General features: G+C 55.1%; 1 protein-coding gene across 2 annotated transcripts; it reads left to right on the top strand.

Annotated features, from left to right (window-relative positions):
- Positions 1 to 520: 520 nt before the first annotated feature.
- Positions 521 to 24,984, top strand: WIPI2 (WD repeat domain, phosphoinositide interacting 2). Of its 2 annotated transcripts, XM_061153744.1 has the most exons (12): positions 521 to 676; positions 6,678 to 6,760; positions 15,545 to 15,714; positions 17,640 to 17,736; positions 18,129 to 18,226; positions 18,663 to 18,755; positions 19,167 to 19,237; positions 21,113 to 21,220; positions 21,940 to 22,104; positions 22,580 to 22,687; positions 23,366 to 23,496; positions 24,329 to 24,984. In XM_061153744.1, exons 1-12 carry the CDS (start codon positions 603 to 605, stop codon positions 24,439 to 24,441), a joined length of 1,311 nt encoding a protein of 436 aa, XP_061009727.1. In that variant the 5' UTR covers positions 521 to 602; the 3' UTR covers positions 24,442 to 24,984. The 2 variants fall into 2 exon arrangements, with proteins under 2 accessions (XP_061009727.1, XP_061009728.1); XM_061153745.1 differs by lacking the exons at positions 521 to 676; positions 6,678 to 6,760 and having other exon boundaries at positions 15,571 to 15,710.

Genomic DNA, 24,984 nt, shown 5'->3' with positions numbered 1-24,984 from the left:
CCAGGGCTCCTAAACGCGGGGTTTACCGTTCTCGGATTTAACACCTGGTAAGTTAATATTTCCGAGCCTCAGTTTTCAAATTTGTAAAACGACAACGCAACAGGCTATACAGAGAGTTACTAAAAGCACCAACAGAGAACGCAAGCATTTGGCACAATGACTGGCACGCGGCGGCGGGCCCCTTTTAATACTAACAAAAAAATGATGGGGGCGGAGGATACTGAGCGCCTACTCTTTCCAACGCGCATGCGCAGCCCTTGACGTGCCCGCAAGCCCGGCCCCCTGCGCGTCCCCACGCGTGTGCGTGTTCGACCGGAACCCGGGCCCGGACCGGAAGTGAAGGGGCGGGACCACCGCAGCACGCCTGCGCCGTGAGAGGCCGTGCGACGAGGGGGCGTGGCCGCGCAGGCGTGCCAGGCACCCCGGCTCCGGAGCATAAACAAGAGGGGGGCCGGGATGAGGCGGCGGTTAATGCCCAGGCGGCGAGCGGCGGCGGCGGCGAGCGAGGCGGCGATCGGGGCCCGGCGCCGACCCTGAGCTCACCCCGGCCTGCCCCACCCGCGCGCGAGCCCCCGGCCGGGCCCGCGGGCCGCGCGCCCACCATGAACCTGGCGAGTCAGAGCGGTGAGGCCGGCGCTAGCCAGCTGCTCTTCGCCAACTTCAACCAGGACGTCACGTAAGGACGGGCGGGGTCGGGGGTCGGGGTCAGGGTCCCGGGAGAACCAGGGGCCCTGGAGCCCGGGGAGGGCGGAGTCGTCCCCCCACCCCCGGCGGGTCCCCCTTCCTTGGGGAACCCGCCAGGCTCTGCCCTGGGAGCTGCGACCTCTGGGCGGGGAAAGGGATGGAGCCAGGGGAGGTCTTTTCTTGTCCCCATCTCCAAGAAGGCTTTGTCTTTTCCATCTCACTTTTCGCCAAGTTGGGCCCGAACTTTGTGGCCTGATCTGTTGTCCCAACCATCTCTGGAGCGGTGGGGGTTGGGGGTGGGTTTCTCCCGTGCATCCCGCCTCCCCCCAGCCCCCTTGTTCGTCAGGCTTCTTGCCTCACTCTTTCCGCTCTTCCAGGCTCTTCTCATCTCCTCCTTGTCTTAAGGGAACCCCTCTATTTCCTTTTCTTCCTCTCGTGCTGTTCTTTTTGACAGGAAACCTTGATGTCTTCCTCGAGCAAGAAACAAACTTAGCAGTAATTCTGGTCTCTGACCCGGGGAGAAACTAGCCAAGGGGAGGGTTGTACCAGAGAAACCCGTGAGGAGTCCTGGAGCCTCGGGGAATGGGCCAGCCTTGTATGGGAAGAGAGGCCCTTGATGCCAACCCCTGGTTCCTAACGCTGTTTGTCCAAACCCTGACGGGTTTGAAGCCGATTCTTCAGAGGCTGTCTCCTGGGGGAACGTGTGAGGATAGTTATTAGAGGAGGTTTCTGGAGAAGGTAGGATGAGTGGGACTGGAAGGGAGGAGAGCCATCTTGGGAAGTGAGTAAGAGGAAGTGATGTAAGAGGGGAGGAGTGGGTCGTTGGCTTCATACTAAGTAGTAGGTTGAGTTGTTCCTGGCTCAGTGGAATCAGCAAAAGAAAGGTCATTTGTAGAATGGCAAGGCACCAAGTCAGTGGCATGCGGAGGGTGCTCAGTCACACCTTCCAGAGTTGGGAAAATAGTGCAGAGCCCCCCACGGTGGGATTGGGATGAGGCTTGGAAGGGAGCAGATCACCTGTGCCAACTTCAGAGGAGGAAACTGAAGTTCAGGAACTTGGGAGCAGAGCCTGGGTCTAGACTCTGTTAATAGTGGGGTGGGAGCAGCTTTCCTGAGTTCTCTTCCAGCCTCCTTTCCAGTCCACCCTGCTGTTGTTTGTACCTGCAGAGTAGGGTATGGAGGACGGTGAACACAGAAAGCAGACTGTAGCGATCTTTAAAGATGAAAAAGACGAAGGGTTAGCGTGATGACCAAAAGCCACTCCAGGGAAAGCAATCTGGACCACCTGTTGCAGGGGGTTGTGACTGAGAACTATGTTATACTAATCTGGGTAGGGAAGAGGGCAGTTCAAACCAATGATGATTCCGTTTTTAAGCCCTTAGTATTTTGAGACCAGTAAGAATGGTAGCTTTATGGTTTTTTATGTCTTGTATAAATTAGAGAATCTCCAGAATATTTTCTACTGTTCTTCCTGTTTTTCACCGCTCACCATTTATATTGAAAGGAAATCAGGTATGAGAAAGCGTTCTCTTTTGCTGTCATTTCAAGTGGCATTCAAACACCATTTTCCTTGTATGATAGAAGAATGTCACTCTTGCCTGAAATAAGATCTTTTTGTGCTTAGAAATTATGTGTTTTTCCCACTCCTCTGTGAGTCCTAAAGTTACTAGTTCAAGACCAGATTGCTGCATCATAATTTTGAGTTGCCAGAGAGACCTAGATAGAGTATGAGCAGAAATAAGAAGGAATAGTAAGCTAGGATTACACTAAAAGTTTATTGACTAAAGTGACTAATTTGTTGTCAGTGTACACCTGGGGAGAGGCCAGACCGTTCACCCCTTTCCCTCCCTTGCCCCATCTCCAGTATTTACGTTATTACGTAATTACGTCCAGTAATTTTTCAGAAGGCAAGGATTATTGGATCCACATTCATGGTATTCAGTGAGAAAATCTGGAACCACTTCACTTAATAGAAAATACATTGTGTGTTATACGGTAATGCTTGAACAGCAATATTCCTTTCATATGAAGCTATATCTGTCCTGTCTGTGGTAGTAATATGGTTTCAAATATTGTCAGGGTTTTGTTTTTCTTTTTCCTGTGATTTTTATCCTAAAAGTCTGGGTGTTTTATTTTATTTTACCTTCTTTTTTTTTTTTTTAAACTAGAACTAGGGGGAAGGAATTAAGAGAAGCTGGTCCCTGTCATCTCCCACTTTTGAAAGTAACCCTTTGGAAGGCTTGTTTTGGAGGAGTTTTTGTTTTTTTGACATCAAAATTAAGAAACTAATAAGTGTGGAGTATCACTTGGCTCTTCAATGGAAATATCAGGGACTGAGTCCTTGCAGGAGGCCCCATGAGGCATGTGCAGACTCAGTGCTGGGCGGTAGCCGAATCGTTTAGAAACCACATTCCTCAGAGAAACAGAAGGACACAAACTTGACTTCCCTCATCTTCCGTTTGTAGCATTGATGCTGTTCGTGTCTAAGTTACGGGCACAGAGGCAGTAGGGAGGCATTGGTCTGAGTTTATTGCTCCCTTGGACCGGGGTGCTTCTGGGTTGCATCAGCTGTCCTGGAAGGTCACTTCTCTCCTTTTCCCTCATCAGTAGATCAGGGATGTGGGAGTAAGGACCCTTTGACCTTGAAGTTCTTGGTGGTTCTGCCCGCGTGTGGAGGGCATTTTGAGGAACCAGGGCAGTCACTGGAGAGGATATTGTCCAGCGGCAGTGGCCAGCAGTGAGCTACTGGGGAGCTAGTGGGATTTGGTGTGACACACGGGAGGTGCATAATGCACCTGAGGGAGAAGTGAAGGTCCCTCCCACGTCTCCAGCCTGGGTCCGAGATGAACAGTGGCAGCACATTATAGAAGGATCAGAGGGGGCTTCAGTTTAGGGGGAAGGTGAACTCTGCTTTGGATATTACTGAGTTTGAAAGGCCTTAGGGAGGTCCGGGTGAGGTCTGGGGTGGACAGGGGCTTACTGCGGTGGGCCCTGGGGCCTGCCAGGTCTCAGCAGCACTTAAGGCCGCTTCCTTTTTGTGGATGTGAGCTGTTTCCACTTTACCCCATCATTGAGTGTAGCTCTTTGGTGAAGATAATGAAAAGGGAAAACATTAGTGGGCCGGCTGATCGTGGGTAAGGGAATAAAGAAAAAAGCATTAAGAAAATGATTTTTTTCTTTTAAAATATTTTTGAAATGTTTTTTTAAAAAACATGTTTGTTTTTTAGTGGAAATCCCTGCCTTAGATACTGAGCAATCAAGTTTAAATTCAGTGACAGAGACCTGCAGGTAAAGATGGTGGATGGAACACAAGTATTAATTTTGGTTCCCGCTCAGAACTGTGATAGAATGGCAATCAGTAAAATATCAAAAAAAGATACTTAAAGAGGCTTAAGCCCATAGAATGAGGAGAATGAGAAAGAAAGGCACCAGCAACAAAATTTTGGAAACCAGCAAGGGATAAAGGAAGTAGCTTCTCCATCGCTGGTGGGAAAGGCAGAGAACTAGCCTACCTGAACCCACAGAACCCCCAAAGGCTCAGGTCAGGTGGTCTAGGAAGCTCTGCAGTGGAGGAAAGTTTTGTGTGGCGAAGATCCAGAGGGCTGGCCCAAAGTGTGTCTCAGAAGCAGTGGCTGTCTCCTGCCCCCAAAGGTGAAGGACTGGGCCTTATCTCCAGAGGGTACCGTAGGGTCTCTGGATGTTGACACCAGCCACAGGTGAAGGCAGGGGTGTGGTAGTGAAATGGGGCGTTAAGTAAATATATCCTTTTTTCTGTTATTGCTGGTTTTCCGTTTGTCGGTAAAAGATCTCATTGTATTACCTTAAGAAACAAAACAAAAACTTTACTGCAGCAACACTTAGCGGGGAATGAGATTAGTTGTCAGGGAACTCTCATGCTTGTCTGTTACCATACCTGTCCCACGCTGCCTTCACAGGTGGTGTTAAGAGCAGAATCTCCACAAAGTCGGGTCCGTGAACCTGACTGCTGGTATCCGAGATGTAAATATCACACCTGTTTATATTCCATGCCGTCCTTTAAAGGTGTCTGCCTTTATTGGTAAAGTGTATGCTCACGCTGTACCACACGCACCTATCAAAAACAGGTGGTGTATTTTTGTTTACATCCCCACTGATTTGGGGTTCACAAGCGGGAAGCCATGCAGTGAAAACTAGCGAAGGTGTTTAGTGCCCTAAACCCATTTCTGAGCATCTGGAAGAATGTCCGAGAGCAAGTATTTGATCAGTTTTAACAAATTCTGCCATTTGGAGCACAGGCAAGGCCCGTATATAAAAGTCCAGGTTCTCATTCATCAATTCTGTTTGGTTAAGTTTGCCCATAGAAGAAGCCCCCTGGGCTTATTTTACATATAAAACTATGAAGCTTGGTTACTTGCTTTCCAGGTCAACAAGAAATTTGAAGGAGGGCCTGTTAATGCCGGTAGGGTGCCTGGAGAGCAGTGCTGGAAAAGGTGACAGGTGGTGTGTCGCCCAGCACGACCGCCCGCCGCCCAAACCCTCAGCTCCCGTTAGGGTCTGAGGGTCACTTCACTCTGACAGTACACTTGTTCAGTGGTGCGAGTCCACTCGGCTGTCGAGGGTTTGCCATCCCACACAGAAACCTGTGTAAGAATGAGTTTTTAAGAGAATCGGAAATGCTGGGGGAAAAGGCTTGGGTGCTTAAAATAGTAACCCTAAGTTGTCTGGAAAACATTTTCCTGAACATCAGTTTTCCAGAAGTTGTGAACTGCTGAGATTTTTTTATTTTTAGCTTTCCTGAATATTCTTGTGTTTTTATTGGCTCCTTTATTGTTTTTCAAAGTATTTATAGGTAACAGTACCTAATTACTAGTTAATTCAATATAGTGAAGTGTTTTGCAGAGAAGAATTATTTGAGTTGATAGAGATTTACTCTGTTTATATCTCTGGGGTGAACCAATTACAATTTGAAAGTTCAATAGTGTTCATAGCAAGTCTGTTCTTTGAATGTGTTTCTTCTACCTGAACGTGAAAGAGGTTGGAAATCTCAAGTTTCTAATAGATGAAATGATCATGAAAATAGCCCTAGTTTTATCTTGGCACACATGTACTCATCGTGTGAGCTGTCATCCTTGTTATTTCTGGGCTTCTGGTTTACCTTCTGCTTCCTCTTGTTGCCTTGCTCTCCCAGACATGAAGCGCCAGGCAGGCCCCTGCTCTGAGTCCGCCTGTCCCACCGCTTCCCGCCCTCTGTGTTTCTGAAACCCATGCTTGCAGCTCATCTCTGCTGCCTGGGTCGCTCACGTCCTGGACAGCAGTAGTCTTCTGCGAGGGAAGCTCATCTCGTGTTGCAGCTCTGCCACGCTGGGGATCTGGAGCGAGAGCTCGGAAGTCCTCCCAAGCCTCTGAGCTAAAGCAGCGGTGTTGGGTGGTGAATGTGGGCTCGTACACACAGGGTTGTCCTTCTGGCCCAGCCCTGCGATGTGGTCTTCCCCTTGCAGACTGGGAGTTAGCTCCTTGGTCTGTTTTATTTCCATCCCACTGCTTAGCCTCAGCATCACATGACTGAGCTGCGTTCGTTACAGCCCACTGCAGTGCCAAGAGACACCATCATTCACCAAGGGTGTAAATGCCTTTGTTTAAAATTTGCAGTGTTATCTTCACCTTCGGACTCTCCCATACAACCACGCACGTGTGTCGGGTCACCTGAGAAACCCCACTGTGTTTGAGGGGATCATTGGTTTAGGGTCGAGTACTTTTATTTTTATGTCAGACTTATCTTCAAAGTTTCACTCTGCCTTTGTTGACAGTCGCCTTTTCCTGGCCTGAGATCCAGCGTCTTCCTTGCCCCACCTCTTTTCCCCTCTGCCACTACTCACCTGGTACCAGCTACACGAACCCGTGTGTGCTAGTTTTGGGTAGAGATGATGGAGAAAGTTTGGTAACGAGGAGCTCATTTGTGCATTATTCCTGCCTACACGTCTCAGCTCTTATTTCTGAATTTGGCTTTTTTGCAGGTCTCTAGCTGTTGGTAGTAAATCCGGGTATAAATTTTTCTCCCTTTCTTCTGTGGATAAACTGGAACAGATCTATGAATGCAGTAAGTGTTTGCTTTATTTTTCCCCTTTCTTAAAGTAGACAAGTTATACTTGAATTAGGTTGTATTCTTAATTGAAACGTGATGGTTAAAATACAGAGATACCCCTTGACCATGGATCTGCCTTCACCTTAGCCTTACTGCCAGGGGGCAGCTGTGACTGTGAACAGCCGGTATTTGTTCTCTGAGATCATATCAAAGTGTGCATTTGCATGCTTATAAATGTACATGTAGAAATACTTGAAGTGCTTGTTTTATGGGCCCTCTTTTTCAATACATGATATCATGCTATATTACTCTGTAATGCTCCCCCTTTTTAAATGTCAATAAAACTATTTAGGTATCTCTCATGGAAGACTTCCAGAATTTGAAAATTTTACACCCTGCCTCGGAATGGTTTATTTTTTTCCCAGTTGGCATCTTACGGTGTTTTCATAGCTGTGTGTCAGAGACCTGTGGGGTTGCAGGAGGACCGTGAACTTTGACACCTTTCTCAGTCACCTGCTGTGACTTTACATAGATCACTTCATGGACCTCAGTTTCTTTGTGTGTGTGTGTGTGTGTGTGTGTGTGTGTGTGTGTAAAAGAATGAAAGAGAGAGAGAGAGCACTTGCTGAATAAATAGTAGTAGGTATAGGCCCTGCCCCAGTGAGAATGGGATGAAAAACCTTGACTCACACGTACCTAACTTTTTCATCAGTAGAATTGTAGGTTTACGTGTAGTTGTGAGAAATACTCCAGGTCCCTCTACCCTTTTCCCAGTTCCCCCCAGTGGTAACATTCTGCAAAAGTTCAATAAAGCATCCCAATCAGGAAGGCGACAGGATGCGATCCGTGTGTGTGTGTGTGCGCGTGTGTGTGTGTGCGCGCGTGTTGTCAGAGTGTGTGTGCGTGTGTGTGGTCCCACCCAGCCTGAACACCCATATCCACCACAGTGAAGCTACCCGGTGGTTCTAACAGCACAGGGTCCTTCCATTGCCCTTTTGTAACCACACCTGTCTACCCCCACCCTAGTCACAGATCCCAGGCAGCCAGGAACCTGTCCTCTGATTCCAGAATGACTGTCATTTCGCAAATGTTACATCAATGGAAGTATGTAGCTTTTTGAGGGGTTTCTCTGGTGGCTCAGCGGTGAGGAACCTGCCTGCCAACACAGGAGACGCAGGAGATGCGGGTTCGATCCATGGGTGGGAAAGATCCCCTGGAGGAGGAAATGGCAACACACTCCGCTATTCTTGCCTGGAAATCCCACGGAGCCCTGACGGTCCATGGGGTCAAAAAAGGGTTGGACATAACTTAGCGACCAAACACCAGCAGACCTTTTGAGAACTGGCTGTTGTCACTCAGCGTCTTTCCCTGGAAGTTCACCCAAGCTGCTGGGTGTCGGTAGCGCCACCTTTTCTGTTGCTGGAATTCTGTATGCGGACACGGCCCAACTGCTTCTCCTGCACCTGAAACTCCCCCTTCCTAAGAGACATTAGCAGGCAGAGGAGAACTGCAAAGTGGAACACCATGGCTCACCAGAATGAATCGCCTGGCAGAGCACTCGTGGGCTGGCTCCAGTCTTGGGCTGTTAGAGCTGCCGGGTCTCATGTGGCTGTGACATCACTGCTCTGGGATTGATGTCTAAGTGTGATTGCTGAGTGCTATGGTGGTGTGGGGGTTTTTTGTTTCTAAGTGCCAAGCTGTTTTCCAGGGAGGCTGCACCGGTTTGCATTCCTGCCTGTAGTGTATGAGTGAGCCCGCCCCTCGGAATCCTTGCCCGCCCTGGGTGTGGCCGGCGTGTCTTGTTTTGGCCCTCCTGGTGGAGCTGTGTGCTGCCGCCTCACTCTGCTTTGTGTTCCGTGACGGCTAATGACGTCGAACATCTTTTCATGTGCTTATTTGTGTTGGCCCACTTTGTAATGCTGAGTTTTGAAAGTTCTTTCTATACCCTCGATGCTAGTCCTTTCTCATGTATGTGGTTTGTAAATAGTTTCTCTACACATGACGATAACTCTGAAGCCTGCCTGTGGCCTGACCTCATTAAGAATTCTCCTTACAGAGAACTGAGGAGGTCAGTATGCTCATATTCTGTCACTCTGGGGTATGAACTCAGAGAGAGGTTTGCTCTTTATCATTTTAATTATCCACATGGGCATGCAGTTGGGGAAATTGGGTTTTCTCTGTATTAACGATGCCAGTATCTGCTTCTGGAATGTTCCACTGTTAGCGACTTCGCTTCCACTGTGGTTTGGTATTCCCTTTTGGAATGCTCCTTTACCCATTAGTGTCCCTTACAAAGGGGGAGTTTCAGTGAGTGGTTGTGAAGAGACACCCCTTGTCCACTGTTGGTTTCGTTCGCCGAGGACCTGCCGTGTGCCGGCCCTGTTCCGGCCGTGGAGACGCAGCAGTGACAGTCCCTGCTCTCGTGATGCTCTGTTTAAATGGAGGCAGACCAGGAACGAGCAAACGCGCTTGTGTCAGACGCCAGGCCGGGGACACAGTGCGGAGCAGACGCAGCTGTAAGTCCCACCCCCACCTCCGTGAGCTCGCGGCGAGGCCCGCAGGAGGAAAGTCACACCGTGTACCTGGTGCTTGCAGCAGCAGAGCTCTCGCGCCCACCGGGGTCCCAGGCTCACCAGGCTCCCTCCAGGCCCGGGCCTCCCCTCTCGGGTCCGCCTCGGGTGCCCCTCACCTCCAGCAGTGGGAGGTGTCTGAACCCCCAGGAGGCCCCCGGAGGCCGGGATCTGGGCCCTTCATGAGGAGACAGCTGGAAGCGGGACTCTTCGAGTGCGGGTCCCTGACTCACGGCTCCTGCCACAGACTTGACTCCTCATCTGTCTGATGCTTACCGCATCTCCTACGAAAGCCTTTCTCCCCATGCGGGGCTGGCGGGTGCGGTCTGGGTGATGAAGTGTGTCCGAGCCCTAGCACTTGCTCACCTCCACACTGGCCGCCTTCATTTAGCCCCACACACGATCGTTTCCTGTAGGGAGTTTCTTCACAGAAGAAAGGATTCCACTAGGCTTTTCGAATGAGTGAAGCATTTACTAAATCTGCGTCCCCACCAGTGCCGAGTTGTGCTGTTAAATTGTGGCTGCAGGGATTAGTCATCTGGTTTGAAATGTACAGGATTCCGCACCCCACCCCCACCCGTTGTGCTTAGAAAGGGTCTTGGCACTTCCTCAGATTGAATCCATTCAGTGACTAATGTGTTTCCTTGAAGTTTATTAAGTGATTTTTGGCACCTTATTTTTCAAAGGTTTTTGTTGGAATAAAATGTGATGCTTTTTTTTTTTTTTGGCTGCTCCAGGCCTTAGCTGTGGCATGGGCTCTGTTAGTCGCAGCCTGTGGGATCTCGTTCCCTGCCCAGGGATCACACCTGGGCCCCCTGCTTTGGGAGCCTGGAGCCTTAACCACTGGGCCACCAGAGAAGTCCCCCAAATGTGATGTCTTGATAGCATCATCAGAAGAGTGGGTGTATACTGACCAGCGTGGTAAAGTGGTATAGAGATTTCTTTGTTCTTCTTAGTGAACTTTGGCCCTTAAAATAGGTGAGGGAATGCACAGAGAACTCTCTGACAGTTAATGCACTGAAGCTGTGGAATTCTTTTGCTCCTAGAATATTATCCAACTTTCCTCTTTCATATTCTTTTATTAAGTAGATAAAAAGAATGTCTCTTAGAAAACAAATTAGCTACTGCACCAAGATGGTTTTCTGGCATTTTTCTGCACATAGAATCTGAGCAGAGTAGAACTTCCTGCTCCAGACTCAGCCTGGCTCAGTAGACCGTGACTCTTGACCGACCGTCATAAGTTCAGATCCTCACTATTGGTGACCGCTGCTGCCACAGAAAGAATGAGCCAGAGCTGGTCTTGGGAAAAGCAAGATTGACCACTACTTGTTCTGTTGTTTATTTAACAACAACAACAAAAGACCAAGACCTTTGCCCAGCAGCACTGGAAGATTTTTGCTTTTAACTCTATACTGTTCTTTCAGACTTCAAGTTGCAGGAAGTCCCGTGTTTACGCCTTGCCCACTGTGTGTACCCTGTTTGTTTAATCACTCTCTCTTTCCCTCTTGTGTCCTTTTCTATTTACCTGAAGGTGTGTGATGTGCAAATATGTGGTCTCTCTTCCCTGAAACACTACTGCCATGAAACCGTACCCTAGTAGACAATATAAATAAAGGCTGTAGATTTATTGTTTGTAAAATGCCACAGAAGTTTGGAAGGAAAAATTGGCCTTTTCAGATTCGACAACGTATTGTTTGTAAAATGCCATGGAAGTTTGGAAGGAGAAGTTGGCCTTTTCAGATTCTGTGTCCTGTGTCATCTTTGCGTTTTATGTTTCTGAGTTAGGACCTCAAACCTCACGAGGCCTTCGGTTCAGAAACGAAACATAAGCAGGCTGTCCGTCTCGGTCCAGAATGGGCAGACTGGGCGCTGGCTGGAACAGTCCGCTCGGTGAGGTGTGCCGTGATGGGGCTTCCAGCGGGGCAGCCCAGGACCCTCTCTGCCTGCATCTGTTGTGGTGGACGATCAGGTGGGCCTCACACGCACGTGTCCTCTGAGCCCCTGGCGTCCTGGCCACACCGGGCAGGGACGGCACTGTGCTGGTTTGCGGCTTGGTTCCTCCCCGCTTCACCCTGTGGGAAGTTTTATCATCACCAGCTCTGCAGTGCACCAGGAGGACGACATTCTTTCTAGAAGGAAGTAGTTTCATCCATTTGGATGGGCAGTCTCTAGGAGGAAGTTCGGCACAAACTGCCCGAGGCCACCACAATGGGCTGTGAGAGCCAGGCCTCCGGGCGCACCCACGCCGCGCTGCTCCCCGGGCGTCAACCTGGATCCCAGCACTGCCGGCCGTGCCCGCTTCCGTGTTGTGGGACGTGACCACTCACTCGGGGTCTGTGGACGCTGTGGCTGCTTATTTTCAAAAGTTCTCTCAGGAGTGAGGTGTTAACATAGAAATGTTTAAACTGGAAATAACGCAGCAGAAAAATAAGTAAATGTGAACCACCAGCAGGATATGAACCACAAGCAGCTTGTGACCCACTAGCAGTGTGTGACCCACGGGCAGGGTGTGACCCACGAGCAGGGTGTGACCCACGGGCAGGGTGTGACCCATGGGCAGTGTGTGAACCATGAGCAGTGAACCACAGGCAGGGTGTGAACCACGAGAAGGGTGTGAACCACAAGCAGGGTGTGACCCACGGGCAGGGTGTGAACCATGAGCAGTGAACCACAGGCAGGGTGTGAACCACGGGCAGTGTGTGACCCATGAGCAGGGTGTGACCCACGGGCAGAGTGTGAACCATGAGCAGTGAACCACAAGCAGGGTGTGACCCACGGGCAGGGTGTGAACCATGAGCAGTGAACCACAGGCAGGGTGTGAACCACAAGCAGGGTGTGAACCATGAGCAGTGAACCACAGGCATGGTGTGAACCACGAGAAGGGTGTGACCCACGGGCAGGGTGTGAACCATGAGCAGTGAACCTGGCAGTGTGTGAACCATGAGCAGGGTGTGAACCGTGGGCAGTGTGTGAACCACGAGCAGGGTGTGACCAACAAGCAGGGTGTGAACCGCAGGCAGTGTATAAAGGTAGATCACTTTGTGAAGGTGTGTTCCTGAAAGGTCCAGGCAGATTCCTAGGCTGAAGGGGTGGGGTCCTCTTGGTTGGTTTTTGCTGAAGCAGAGACGAAAGCACATGGCCCTTTCGGTGGTTGGCAGTTCCTCTGCCCTTTGCAGGCAGCCTTGGCCATTCTGTGATTTTTCTGGCTCCTTTGGAAATCTGATGGAAGTTGCGGGTACTTCCCAGAGAAAAACCCAATGCCTAGCGTGTGATTTTAGCAGTTTGAGAGCCTGTGGAAGCCTGTGTGTGCTCCCGGTCCAGGGCCGTGGGTCACCCCAGGGAGAGGGTCGTGGTGAGGGCCCTCCACCCTCCCTGGCGCTGGGCTGCTGCCCCCGTCTGTCCATCACTCTTGCTCACCACCCTGTGCTCACTACATCAGGTCTCAGCATACTGGTCAGAATTCACATGGATGCAGTAGTCTGCCTGTGGGGTTTTTTAGTAGCTTTTTTGAAATGTAATTTGGATGCCAATAAGAAACCACCTGTTTAAAGTGTACAATTCAGCAGGTTCCAGTATATTTACTGGGTTGTGCAACCTACCTTAATCTAATTTTAAAACATTGTTATCACTCCCCAAAGAACCCCTGAGTCCATTAGCAGCAGGGTGACGGCTCCCCTCTCCCTCACCCCTCAGCCCTGAGCAACGCTAATCTCCTTTCTGCCGCTGTTGACCTGCTGCTCTGGAAGTTTCAGGTAACTGGAATGGCGTGGGCCTGGCTTCCTTCTCGTGGGCTGGTTTCGTGGCTCTGCCATGCTGGAGCGTGGACGAGCACTTCCTTTCCTTTCTTGCTCAGTGACATCACAGTGTGGATGTGCTGCGTTTGCTGATGGATAAGCAATGGATGTGCCATCGTTTGGGTGTTGTTTCCCCTTTGGCTGTTGTGAATGTTTGTGTGCAGGTTATCATGTGGATGTGTATTTATAAGCCTGAGTTTTTTTAATGTTTTTTTGTCTTTTTTGCATTTCTTAAATCATAACTGAAATGAAACTTTATTCCAGAAGTCACTGTCCTTCGCATGTTTTTTTCTTAGATTTTCCTGCTCTTTCTGTTGGATCATTTCTCTTACTGCTTGAAGGCACAGGAGCCATTTGGTGGAGGTTGCGAATACTTCTGGGCCCTTTGCTTCTTCACCTCTCTCGTGGTCTCTTCGCCCTCCTTGATGTTTTGTGCCCAGCCCTGCTCTTGAGGCTTTCAGAGTCCTCCCTGTTCTGGGTGCATAAGCACTCTCACACGTCTTCCTTCGGTTCTGTGGCTTTGGGTTTTACATTAAATACCTGATCCACTCTCAGCTGATTCTGATGTAAGAAATTTTCCAGTTTTTTCATGAGCTGGAAAAGACATTTTTCCTGTGTCTTCATTTATTTAGCGGGAATGTCAAGATGATGAGCCTCTCGTTGAAAAGTCAGCAAAGAAAAGGATGGTTGAGGCCAAACGGCAGAAGGATGACATTTGTGAGTCTAGGTCCTGGGTATTTGGAGCTTCGTCACAGTGTCTGCTCTTAGGAATGTTTGCAGCTAAAACCAGCTTGGCTGCCTCCACGCCACGCTTCCCCTGTTGTTAAAATGCTAGAAAGAAGTTTCTTATGCTTCTCATGAAAGTTTCAAAAATTCTCAAACTTAGAGTGGGGTGGGAAGCTAGACAGACACCTAAAGCAAATGTTTCTTTACTTTTTCTGCCCTTGGTTTAAGCGAATGAACGATTCATCCCTTTCCTCTTCTCACCATTTTGTTAATGGAAGTTTTCACACACAGAGAAAAGTTGAAAGTATTTTATAGTCAGTACCCATGACCCAAGGATCTGGAGTCTGTTGTGACCGTTGAACTTGCCTGTCCGTCTTGTGTGTCTGCATTTCAAAGCCCCTTGCAGACAGCCGTCTGTGCACAGTCTCTGTGTACAGTCAGTACACGCCTCATGTTTACACACACATCTGGAGGAAGCATCCGTGTCTGACTAATGCATGTACATCCGTGTGACCTGGACTCCCATCACGGTTCACCATCACCCCAGAAAGCTCCCTCACCCCACCCCCGGGAGGCAGGCCGTGTTCTGGGTTTCCTGCTATGGCTTGGTTTTGCCTGTTCTCCAGGAGCTTGACTTTACTGCCCGTCCCATTCCACGTAACAGCAAAACCTTAGTTTTAGTCCCACAGATGTGTGTCGTGTCGCCTTGGGCTGACTCCCCCTGGATGGGCCCCATGCCAAGCACGTCAGAGTTCAAACCCACATGGCGATGATCCAGGCCACTGCATTCTCCTGGAAAGAGTTTTTGTCTTAATATGGGGACCTGTGGAGCTTACTCGTTCACTTTAGTCATTTGGTTTCTAAACTTACATGTGTTTTTCAGTTAAAGCATGGAATTTAGTGACAGGGCTTGTTGGAAGGAGCCGTCGGTCTTGGGTATGGGCACGCCTGGTCACAGTGCGCTCAGGCCCTGCAGGTCCCCGGGTTGTGACCCATCTAGTTCTCTGTCCTCTGAGCTCGGGACCTCATGGAGTAGAGTGTGGCCTTGGGCCATTGTTAGGTTGATCAGCAGGCCGCTGCTTAACCCCGGCTCAGCTGCAGCTCAGGTCCAGACAGCTGGGAATCATCCAGAGTCTTGCCTTCCAGAATGCCCTTTGCTCCTCCCCTGAACTGACCCCGGTGACCACAAGTAAACGCAATGGGGACTGAGGGGGCTGGGGGTGAGGTGACAGCCGTGGAGAGTCCACTGTGCCCCTGTTTTCTGGGCGGGTCGCTGCACACACGGTTTCTAGGCACAGTCTTCTGAGTGGGGGTGTCCCCATGTGAGTGGGGTGCAGGGACCTAAGGGGCGGAGAGCAGACACGCTGGGGTCCGTAAGCCCGGAGCCCCGGGCGTGGAGCCCGCGGGAGCACGTGGGGGCCCCTCGAGTGTCAGGTGCAGCCCGTGTGGAATGGGGGGCCTGCCCCGTGGCCAAGAGCTGGGGGTCTCTGAGGAGCAGGCCCTCCTTTCAGAGTGTGGGGCGACCTGCGGGCAGCTCGCCTGGGCCTTGTAAACCATGAACTTGACCTGGGGGTCTACCCCCTGCCCCCACCTGCCCCCGAGCTCTCCGCGGGGAGCCTGCCCTTAGACGCATGTTCATGTGCGGGGACCCCTGGGGCCAGTTGACAGGGACACACGCTCACGTGGGTTTGTTTTCTTCCTCCTTTCAGCTGACACGGAAGACGTGTGCATCGTGGAGAGATTGTTCTCGAGCAGCCTGGTGGCCATCGTCAGCCTCAAGGCTCCCAGGAAGCTGAAGGTTTGCCACTTTAAGAAGGGGACCGAGATCTGCAACTACAGCTACTCCAACACCATCCTGGCCGTGAAGCTCAACAGGCAGGTGGGCGGCGCTCCCGCTCACCGCCCCGGGCCCGGGTTCCTGGGAGGCTCTGGGCTGCGAGGCTGTTCCAGTGACCTGGGAGGCGGCCGCTGGGCCTCAGGCAGATCCCGGCCACTCTGCTCCCCTCACAGCCCGCCCGGGCTCGGGTCTGCTCGCTCCTCTCAGCAGTTTTGCTCAGACTGCAGCCCGCCCCCTAACCCATTCCTGATGATGCCCTGGCTAGTGCCATTAGCTTTACCCATCCCTTAAGACATGAACCTTTTTTTATAAGAGTTACCTTTTTAAAAAACCTCTGAGCATCTTTTTTTTCTTTCCATGCTGTGTGGCTTATGAGATCTTAGTTACCTGCCGGGCGATTGAACCCAGGCCTTAGCAGTGAAAGCAGAGACCTGACCAAGGACACCCAAGGAATTCTTTATCCCTTTTTTAACTGTTAATTTAACTTTTAACTAAAGGTGAAGGATTTACTACCTTTTTATGTCTGGTTTATGTCCCAAAACCCACAAGGATGTCTGGCCTGAAGCATGGGCCTGGTGGCCAGGACCAGAGGTAGTGCCCGGGATGGCCGCGTGGCTGCGGCTTACTCAGCCTCGCTCAGCATCGGGTTCTCAGAGCAGCAGGCCTTCACCAGAGCGACCCCAGCCTCTCAACCTGGTTTTCATGAGGGGAGGGCCGAGAGCGAAACAAAATCAAACCCCAGTTTTCTTAGCTAGGGACCACTTTCTGTCATGCTCAATTACACCGCACAGTTAGAGGTCCTCTCTAACCGGAGGCGGGAGTTGCAGGCGGGGGCTCAGCTCCAGGGGACTGAGAGGCGTGGGGGCGGGGTGGGGGCGGGGCCTGGAGCGTGGTGCACACAGCGGTGATGGGCAGGGCCTGGAGCGTGGTGCACACGCAGTGATGGGCGGGGCCTGGAGCGTGGTGCACACAGCGGTGATGGGCGGGGCCTGGGCCTGGAGCATGGTGCCCACGCGGTGATGGGCGGGGCCTGGAGCATGGTGCACACGTGGTGATGGGCGGGGCCTGGAGCGTTGTGCACACGCGGTGATGGGCGGGGCCTGGGCCTGGAGCATGGTGCACACGTGGTGATGAGCGGGGCTGGAGCGTGGTGCACGCGCAGTTATGGACGGGGCCTGGAGCATGGTGCACATGCGGTGGTGGGCGGGGCCTGGAGCGTGGTGCACACAGCGGTGATGGGCGGGGCCTGGAGCATGGTGCACACGCGGTGATGGGCGGGGCCTGGAGCGCGGTGCACACGCGGTGATGGGCGGGGCCTGGAGCGCGGTGCACACGCGGTGATGGGCGGGGCCTGGAGCGTGGTGTACGTGCGTGATGGGCGGGGCCTGGAGCGCGGTGCACACAGCGGTGATGGGCGGGGCCTGGAGCATGGTGCACACGCAGTGATGGGCGGGGCCTGGAGCGTGGTGCACACAGCGGTGATGGACGGGGCCTGGGCCTGGAGCATGGTGCACACGCGGTGATGGGCGGGGCCTGGAGCGTTGTGCACACGTGGTGATGGGCGGGGCCTGGAGCGCGGTGCACACGCGGTGATGGGCGGGGCCTGGAGCGTGGTGTACGTGCGTGATGGGCGGGGCCTGGAGCGCGGTGCCCACGCGGTGATGGGCGGGGTCTGGAGCGTGGTGTACGTGCGTGATGGGCGGGGCCTGGAGCGCGGAGCGGTGATGGGCGGGGCCTGGAGCATGGTGTACGTGCGTGATGGGCGGGGCCTGGAGCGTGGTGCACGTGCAGTTATGGACGGGGCCTGGGCCTGGAGCATGGTGCACACATGGTGGTGGGCAGGGCCTGGAGCGCGGTGCACACGCGGGGTTCCGGAGGGAACGTGGTGTCCGATGCAGGAGGCCCTACCTGGGGCTCGGGGTCGGGCGCTCCCTCACGTACTGCCTCCGTGTCCGCATCTCTCGCAGAGGCTGATCGTGTGCCTGGAGGAGTCTCTCTACATCCACAACATCCGGGACATGAAGGTGCTGCACACCATCCGGGAGACGCCCCCAAACCCCACCGGTGAGCGGGGCGGGGCGCCGCCGCTTCAGAGGTCTCTGTCCGTGAGAGTTCTCTCTCTCCTTAGGTTCCACGGGCTGAGACAGTGTTGCTCTTAGAGCCAGCTACCGTCCTTCTGATGCTGGTCTCGTGACCGCACGAGTCATGGGCTCTGTCAGCCTGCAGCCTTGGGGTTTCTGATCAGTTCCAGCCACGGCCTTAGTGCCTTTGAGCAGTCCCGCTGTCACTTGCGGGGCGTGGGGGGTCTTGGAACTTAGAAGGCCCAGCAATGCGACCACCCAGGCCTCATCAGAGCTCATGGGTCCATCCTCCCCGCCTCGCTGAGCACGTGCCGGCTGCTGGTGGAGCCCAGGGGCCGCGATCTGACTCGCTTTGTCCTCGTGTGTTGCCCGCAGGCCTGTGTGCGCTGTCCATTAACAACGACAACTGTTACCTGGCCTATCCGGGCAGCGCCACCATTGGGGAGGTGCAGGTCTTCGACACCATCAACCTGGTGAGGCTCCTGGGGAGCGGTGCGATGCCCATCCTTCCTCAGGCAAGGGTCGGTGCCTCCAGCCTCCTTGTTCCCTGGCTCGGCGGCTCAATTCCCGACGCAGCCTTCTGGTGGCCGAGCGGGTTGGGTCATTCTGCCTCCAGCCGTGCTCCTGTCCCCGCTCCCCGTGCTGAGCAGTCGGCAGCACGCGTGCCGGAGGGAACGGAGGAAGCGACAGAGCCTCTGTGGGGACGTTGCTTCCCTTTCTCTTTAAGGCTCCGAGTGGCATTTCCGTGCCCCTTCCCCAGCCCCTGGTTAATCGGGTGGACTTGGCATCTGTGTCAGCCATGCAGGGGTTTCCATAACAGCTGTGGGCGTTCTCAGCGCGTGACTTCACGGGCGGCGGGGGTCACTCGCAGAGACAGTGGTCACGGGGTCACTTTCCCCTCTCCTCCAGAGAGCTGCGAACATGATCCCGGCTCATGACAGCCCGTTAGCCGCCCTGGCCTTCGACGCCAGCGGAACCAAACTCGCCACTGCTTCCGAGAAGGTAAGGCGGCTGCGTGCAAACTCGGAGTCCCGCCAGCTTGTCCACCGCAGTTCACACAGCCCAGCCCCCAGAGCGGTGTCTGTCCCCACCGCTCACAGCCAGGCCCACATGCCCGCAGCCACACGCGCCTGAGCCGAGCGAGCGCGGTGGCTGAAGCATGCTGGGCCGGGGAGCGCCACAGCTGTGACTGCAGGGCCCTCAGCGTTAGGATGAGCAGTGACGGCGTCTCACCGTGTGAACAGCGAGCAGGGTGTGCTCTGACGGTGCCGGCGAGGGACGGGGTGTAGGACTCGGGGTCGTGCGGCTGGGACAGCTGTCGGCGCCCGTCCGCCAGTGTCCGAAGAGCAAGAGACCTGAGTCTGGTTCCACTCAGCTCAACCTCCTTTTTCTGTCCTCTTCTCCCTGCTGCAGGGGACCGTGATTAGGGTGTTTTCCATTCCAGAAGGACAGAAACTCTTTGAGTTCCGGAGAGGAGTGAAGAGGTAACGTGTGCAAGTGTCCAGAATGGAATCTGGAGCATCTGTTTGCAATTCGGTTTCACGTTCTCTGTGATCAGCAGTGGGCACTTAAGCCCCGTCCAGCCGCCAGCAATCTCAGCCCAGCTGGTGGGGCAGGAGGGGCCTGGGGTCTTGTGGGAGGTCAAGGGGCGTTGTTACAGAGGCAGCTGTGTTTTGTTGTTTGTGATTGCCCTGAGTTCTGAGCTGCGTGGCCCGATAGCCCGGGCTGTGGAAGGAGGAGCTTGCGCAGCTGGGCCTGCGCTGAGTGGGCGCTGGGCCTCCTGACCTGGGCAGCGGCTCCTCTCCTTCTCCTCGACTCTGAAAACCCATAAGCAGCTCCTGCAGCCCTCCTCCAACCAGCAGCTGGCTCTGGCCGCACAGTGTTTTTCTAAAGAAACGGCAAAGCGCAGCCGCCCTGTGGCATGACGTCCGCGTCCCTGCCTGGTTGGGGCCTGACCCGCGGGACCTGGAGCCGCCTTCTCCAGGGCTCCCACGGGCGATCTCGGGCTGCCGGCCTCCCTGTCCCCTGCTTCATGTCTCTCTCCTTCCTTTTTCCTTTGCTTTTCCTCACGCTCATCTGTCTGGGTCTTTTCTTTTGCTGCTCCCACCCCTGTGTCTGCATTTCTGCCCTGAGCCTCCCCGGCCCCGCTTTGGGCATCCATTCTCAGCCACGGCGTCTCTCTGTGCCCGGGGATGCCTCCATGTCCCCAGGCCACCTGCCGAGGTTTCCCACGTTTCTCCCACCTACTGGGCCCTCCACCCAGTGGCCAGAGCATGGCCCCGACAGCCCACCATGCTGCACACAGCATGTCCCAGGGAACAGCCCCGCTCTCCTCCTGGCGCCTGAACCTGGGGGGCGCCCGCCCCACCGCCAGCCTCGCCCGCCCCAGGCATCTCCACCTGGCCTTGCGCTCACCGTGGCCTCAGCTCATGTTCGCCGGGTTCTGGCCCTCAGGCCTGAGCCCACTGGCTGTTCTTCCACGGGGGAGTGTGACAGATGGGGGCAGCCCTGCGGGGAGCCTCTCGGGGCCTCCCCCGTCCCAGGGTTCACGCCACACGCAGGACTCCTTGCTTTCCTGCTGTGGTGCGCCTCCCTTCCCCGTCTCTCCCAGCTTCTCGAGCTGTCTCCACGTGGGCCCTGGCCGTGACCTGCCGGCTCCTGCGCCCTCCCGCCAGTTGAGCACCCCCTCCTACCTCTCCCCCAGTGTCTGCAGCGCCTTCCCTTCGCTGCTCAGCCCTCTCTTCGCAGTGCTGAGCCCCGGCCCCCAGCCTCCAGGCTCCTCTAGGCAGGAGCCACGTCCGCGCCTTCGCACGTGCCCGTGCGCCCTGAGCTCCAGAAACGTGCGCAGAGCCCCTCCCCAGGGACAGGGCTCAGCGCACCTTGCGGTTGCAGGGCTGTGAGTAAACGCAGGCGCCGGGTTTTTACAGTGATGTTTTAAGGAGAGCTAGCTTCAGGATGTCAGAAGTTTATTCTTAAACGTTATCAGGGTCGCCAGTTCATGCTTTTCCATGTTAAGAATTGCTATAATCTCAATGACTAGGTTTCTTTTGCTAAGTTTAGTGCTGTAAGTCTAGCCTGATTCTGCCAAAAATGATTTAGCGAAGCCCTGATTCCTTTCATTACGTGGCCACGTGAAGACCTGTGAAAAGAAGGCTCCGTCAGGGCGTCAGCTTTCAGACGCTCTCCTTCCTCACGTGGTTTGAGAAGGTGACTAGAAAGGAGTAAGAAGACCCTCCTGCGCCTGTCATGGGAACCTTCCTTCACTGTGATGTCCCTTCCGGAGCGGGCGGCGGTGCTGGTTGCCGTCTGCCCTCCGCGTCCGGGCAGCAGTGTGGCCGACCCCGCCCCTCTCGTCGCAGGTGTGTGAGCATCTGCTCCCTGGCCTTCAGCATGGATGGCATGTTCCTGTCCGCCTCCAGCAACACCGAGACTGTGCACATCTTCAAACTCGAGACTGTGAAAGAAAAGTGAGTCGCAGAGGCGTTGAGAGGGACACAGGGCCCTCTGTCCACCGACGGGCAGAAGCATGGACGCTGTCCGGGGGGCTCGTGGGGGCTCAGCGGCGGGATGGGTGGGGTTCGAAGGGGGCCTGCTGGGTGGGGCGGCAGAGGGTGGTTGCCCCCAGCGCTTCCCCCCATGGCACGTCTTGGGGGACCACCCTAGGAGGGGGCACTTGCCTCCCTCCTGCCGAGAGGCGTTTTCCGTTTGTGCAGCGGTTGATTTAAAGAGCGTGTGACTGCATCGGTGTGTGTGGCGAAGGGCGTGGTTCTGCGTTGTCGTCTCTTAGTGTCTATGGCAAGCCTCCCACTAGGATCAGTGCTGTTATCTGTGCTGTCTCACCCTGAGGGGCCTGTGGGGTGACTCACACGTCTCTACAGAGTAAACACAGCAGGGATGGGCTGCGGGAGTGCCCGGTTGGCTGCGCTCGGAGTGTTTGGAGACGTCCCGATAGAAAGATGCGGGGGTCCTGGACGTGGGCCTCGTGTCCTCAGCAACAGAGCAGGGGCCGGTCGTTGCCTGGCCCCTCTGCAGACCCTCCAAGGACACAGTCTGTGACGTTCCCAGGGTCCCCGCGAGCCTGGGAGCCTTCTCTCGAGTCTGGGGGCTGAGCCTCGCCTCCACGTGAGGGGCGCGTGGTCGTTCTCAGCCCAGGGCCCCATGTGTCTGACGGCGTTCCCCCTCCCAGGCCTCAGGAGGAGCCCACCACCTGGACCGGCTACTTCGGGAAGGTGCTCATGGCGTCCACCAGCTACTTGCCCTCCCAAGTGACAGAGATGTTCAACCAGGGCAGGGCCTTCGCCACGGTGCGCCTGCCTTTCTGTGGCCACAAGAACATCTGCGCGCTGGCCACGTGAGTTGGGGCGGGGGGCTGCCTCTGTCCCGTGCATCCAGCCGGGAGCGGGGTCCCGGGCCACCGGGGATGACCTGCACACCTGGCCCTCTGGTTTAGACCAGAGTCTCGGGGACGCGGAGGGGGCCGTAGGTTGGACGCTGTTAGGGAACCCAGATGTCCGCCCCCACAGTGTCTGACCCTCCACGCCTCCTCTTCCGTTGTTGCTGGGACATTTGGAGAGCATCATTAGTTCAGAACCGTGTGAGAGGGCCAGTTCCTGAGCCCTGGCCTCCAGCACGGGCAGCCTCACGAGGTCCGAGGCTCTTTATCTTCATGTGTGGACTGTGTGTGTGCACGAAACTACACTCACTCGCTTGGGGGGGGGGGGGGGGGGGCGTTCTTCCCTGGCCCGGCTAAAGGCCAGGCTGTTAGTTTAATAGGAACTTTGTGGAAGTTTCGGATCTAGAACTTGGTTGCTTTTTATCCTCACTAGAATCCAGAAGATTCCCCGATTGCTGGTGGGCGCCTCGGACGGGTACCTGTACATGTACAACCTGGATCCCCAGGAAGGTGGCGAATGCACCCTCATGAAGCAGCACCAGTGAGTCGGCTGCGCCTCCGCCAGGCGGGAGGGGGTCCCTGTGGGCAAGGGCGACTTGCTCGTTTTCCCAAAGCCAGGGACCCAGAGGCTCGGGTCTCTGCACGACCACCCATCAGTGTGGGTGCGAGCCTACCCTCCACACCTCTGCCCACGCCCGGCTCAGCACGCGGCAGAGACCAGAGCGGCTGGGGTGCACTTTTCCTGTGGGTGGGGGGTGTGTCTCGGGGCAGGACCGCTGAGGACGCAGCTCAGCGTCCTGCACAGAAGCAGCAACTTCAGGGTGCCGTCTGTGACGTGGGGCGGGTTCTCCAGGGGCCTGGGATGCTGCTGAGACGCTGCTGTTCTCTTTGAAGAGAAGGAGTAAACGTTAGTTAATTGGGAGGTAGTGCCGTCGGGTTTTCTGTCTTTAAACAGTGGTACCCCAATACTCTTACAGTGAGGGCGAACATGAGGGTGATTTCGTTATTTTACAGCGCACTCTGGTTTGGTCTTCAGTCTCAGGAAACGCAGTGGGGTTGCCTAAGTCCAGCTCTCTCCATCAAACTGAGCGTGTGGAAATCCCGGGGAACACCCTCGGGGGAGTCACCGCGCAGATCAGCGCAGCGTCACGCGTGGCCCTCCCGGGCGGCCCCGGCATGGCCCTGACTTGTCCCTGCTGGTTTTTCTGTCCTCGTCCAGGTTGGACGGCAGCATGGAGACAACCAACGAGATCCTGGACTCCACGTCCCAGGACTGCCCCCTGGTGGCGCAGGCGTACAGCGCAGCCGTGGCCAAGGGCCCGCTCGCGCCTTCGTCCCCCACGGCGCTGGGTAAGGGCTGGGCGGAGCCTGGGGGCGGAGCCTGGGGGCGGAGCCTGGGGGCGGAGCCTGGGGGCGGAGCCTGGGGGCGGAGCCTGGGGGCGGAGCCTGGGAGCTCGGCTCTCTTGCACTCGGGGGTGGGGCCTGCAGGCTCAGGCCGGCTGTTGTAAAGCACGGTTTCAAAGGCCTCCCGAGGCTGAGTCCATTTTCATCTTTGAGACAAAAGTAGCTCTCTGGCATTAGGTGCCTGTGGACTGTCCACCACCTGCCCCTACTCAGCTCAGATTCTGCCCCAAACCCTTGGTCTTGACCCTCCCGCCTGCGGCCCGGGTCAGCGAGCAGGCCCAGGCAGGAGGGGGCCGGCTCCCCCAGGCCACCCCGGGCCCCGCCCCGGGCATGAGTGGTCGCGTGCTCCGGCCACCGCACTCTCGCTCACTGTTTCACCCCGAGGTGAAGGCAGCGTGTGCCCCAAGGAGGCTCTGAGCATCCTTGTCCCGGTTCTGGGCACCCCCACCCCACCCCGGAGGGCCCTCCGCAGCCTGTCCCCTGGGTCCACACGGGCGCTCCGCTCCTTCCTGACCTTGTCGGTCTTGGAAAGTCAGCTCTCTCTTGGGTGGCTCAGGGCTGTAGAGAGCTCGCTGGTCAGGGCGGAGGTGAGAATTCCATGTCCTGTGGGCCGTGAGCCCCCTGCTGGCCCAGGTCCTGCTTCAGGGTCGGCCTCCCTGAGGGGCCGGCTCACCGGGCGCTCGGCCTGCCTGTGGGGACTGCCCACGGTTGGGCGGGCATCAGCCTCCCCGAGGGGACTGCCCACCGGGGCTCAGCCTGCCTGCCGCTCTCTCCGCAGCCTACACAGACGAGCTGGGCGCCGCGGGCGGCTCGGGGCTGGAGGACGAGGCCAGCGCCCTGCGGCTGGAGGATGACAGCGAGCACCCCCCCATGATTCTACGGACGGACTGACCGCGACCTGTGACCTCCTCGGGCCCCGAGGCAGAGGACACTGGCTGACAGAGGACTTCGCAGTCATGCTGCTATGAACTTTGACCCAAGCTGGGGAGAGGATGGCAGAGACTTCTAAAGCAAAAAGAAAAAAAAAAGATTGTAGCTGTAGGCTCATTCCATACTGTTGAGAAATACATTGTTTTCACTTCAGTGGCTTTTAATCCTGCTTATGAATTTTTAGCTTTTCGTTGGTTTTCTCTTTTTTTGCCAAAATCAACTGTTTGGTGAAGCCCTCGAAACACTTTTGCTTTGCATGTATTCATGTGCCAAGCCAGCCAGGAGCTCTCGAGCCCGCTCGTAACAGCCCGCAGGCGTCTGGGGTTTTCCGTCTGTACAGAGAGGTGCGGGCCGAGAAGGCGGCGCAGCGAGCACGCATCTGGTCCTGCTCAGGCGGGCCGGGCGGCGGCCTTGGGGGGTCCTCTCTCACTGGAGCCCCTCTGGGACCATTTCTCCCCCCCTCTCCCCGTTTTATTTTGTTAATTAAATTCTTTCCAAATTGGA

This window comes from Dama dama, chromosome 10 (assembly GCF_033118175.1).
Source record: "Dama dama isolate Ldn47 chromosome 10, ASM3311817v1, whole genome shotgun sequence".
Taxonomy (NCBI): Eukaryota; Metazoa; Chordata; class Mammalia; order Artiodactyla; family Cervidae; genus Dama; species Dama dama.
The sequence above is the reverse complement of the archived record's forward strand: the minus strand, read 5'-3'. Positions and strand labels throughout refer to the sequence as shown.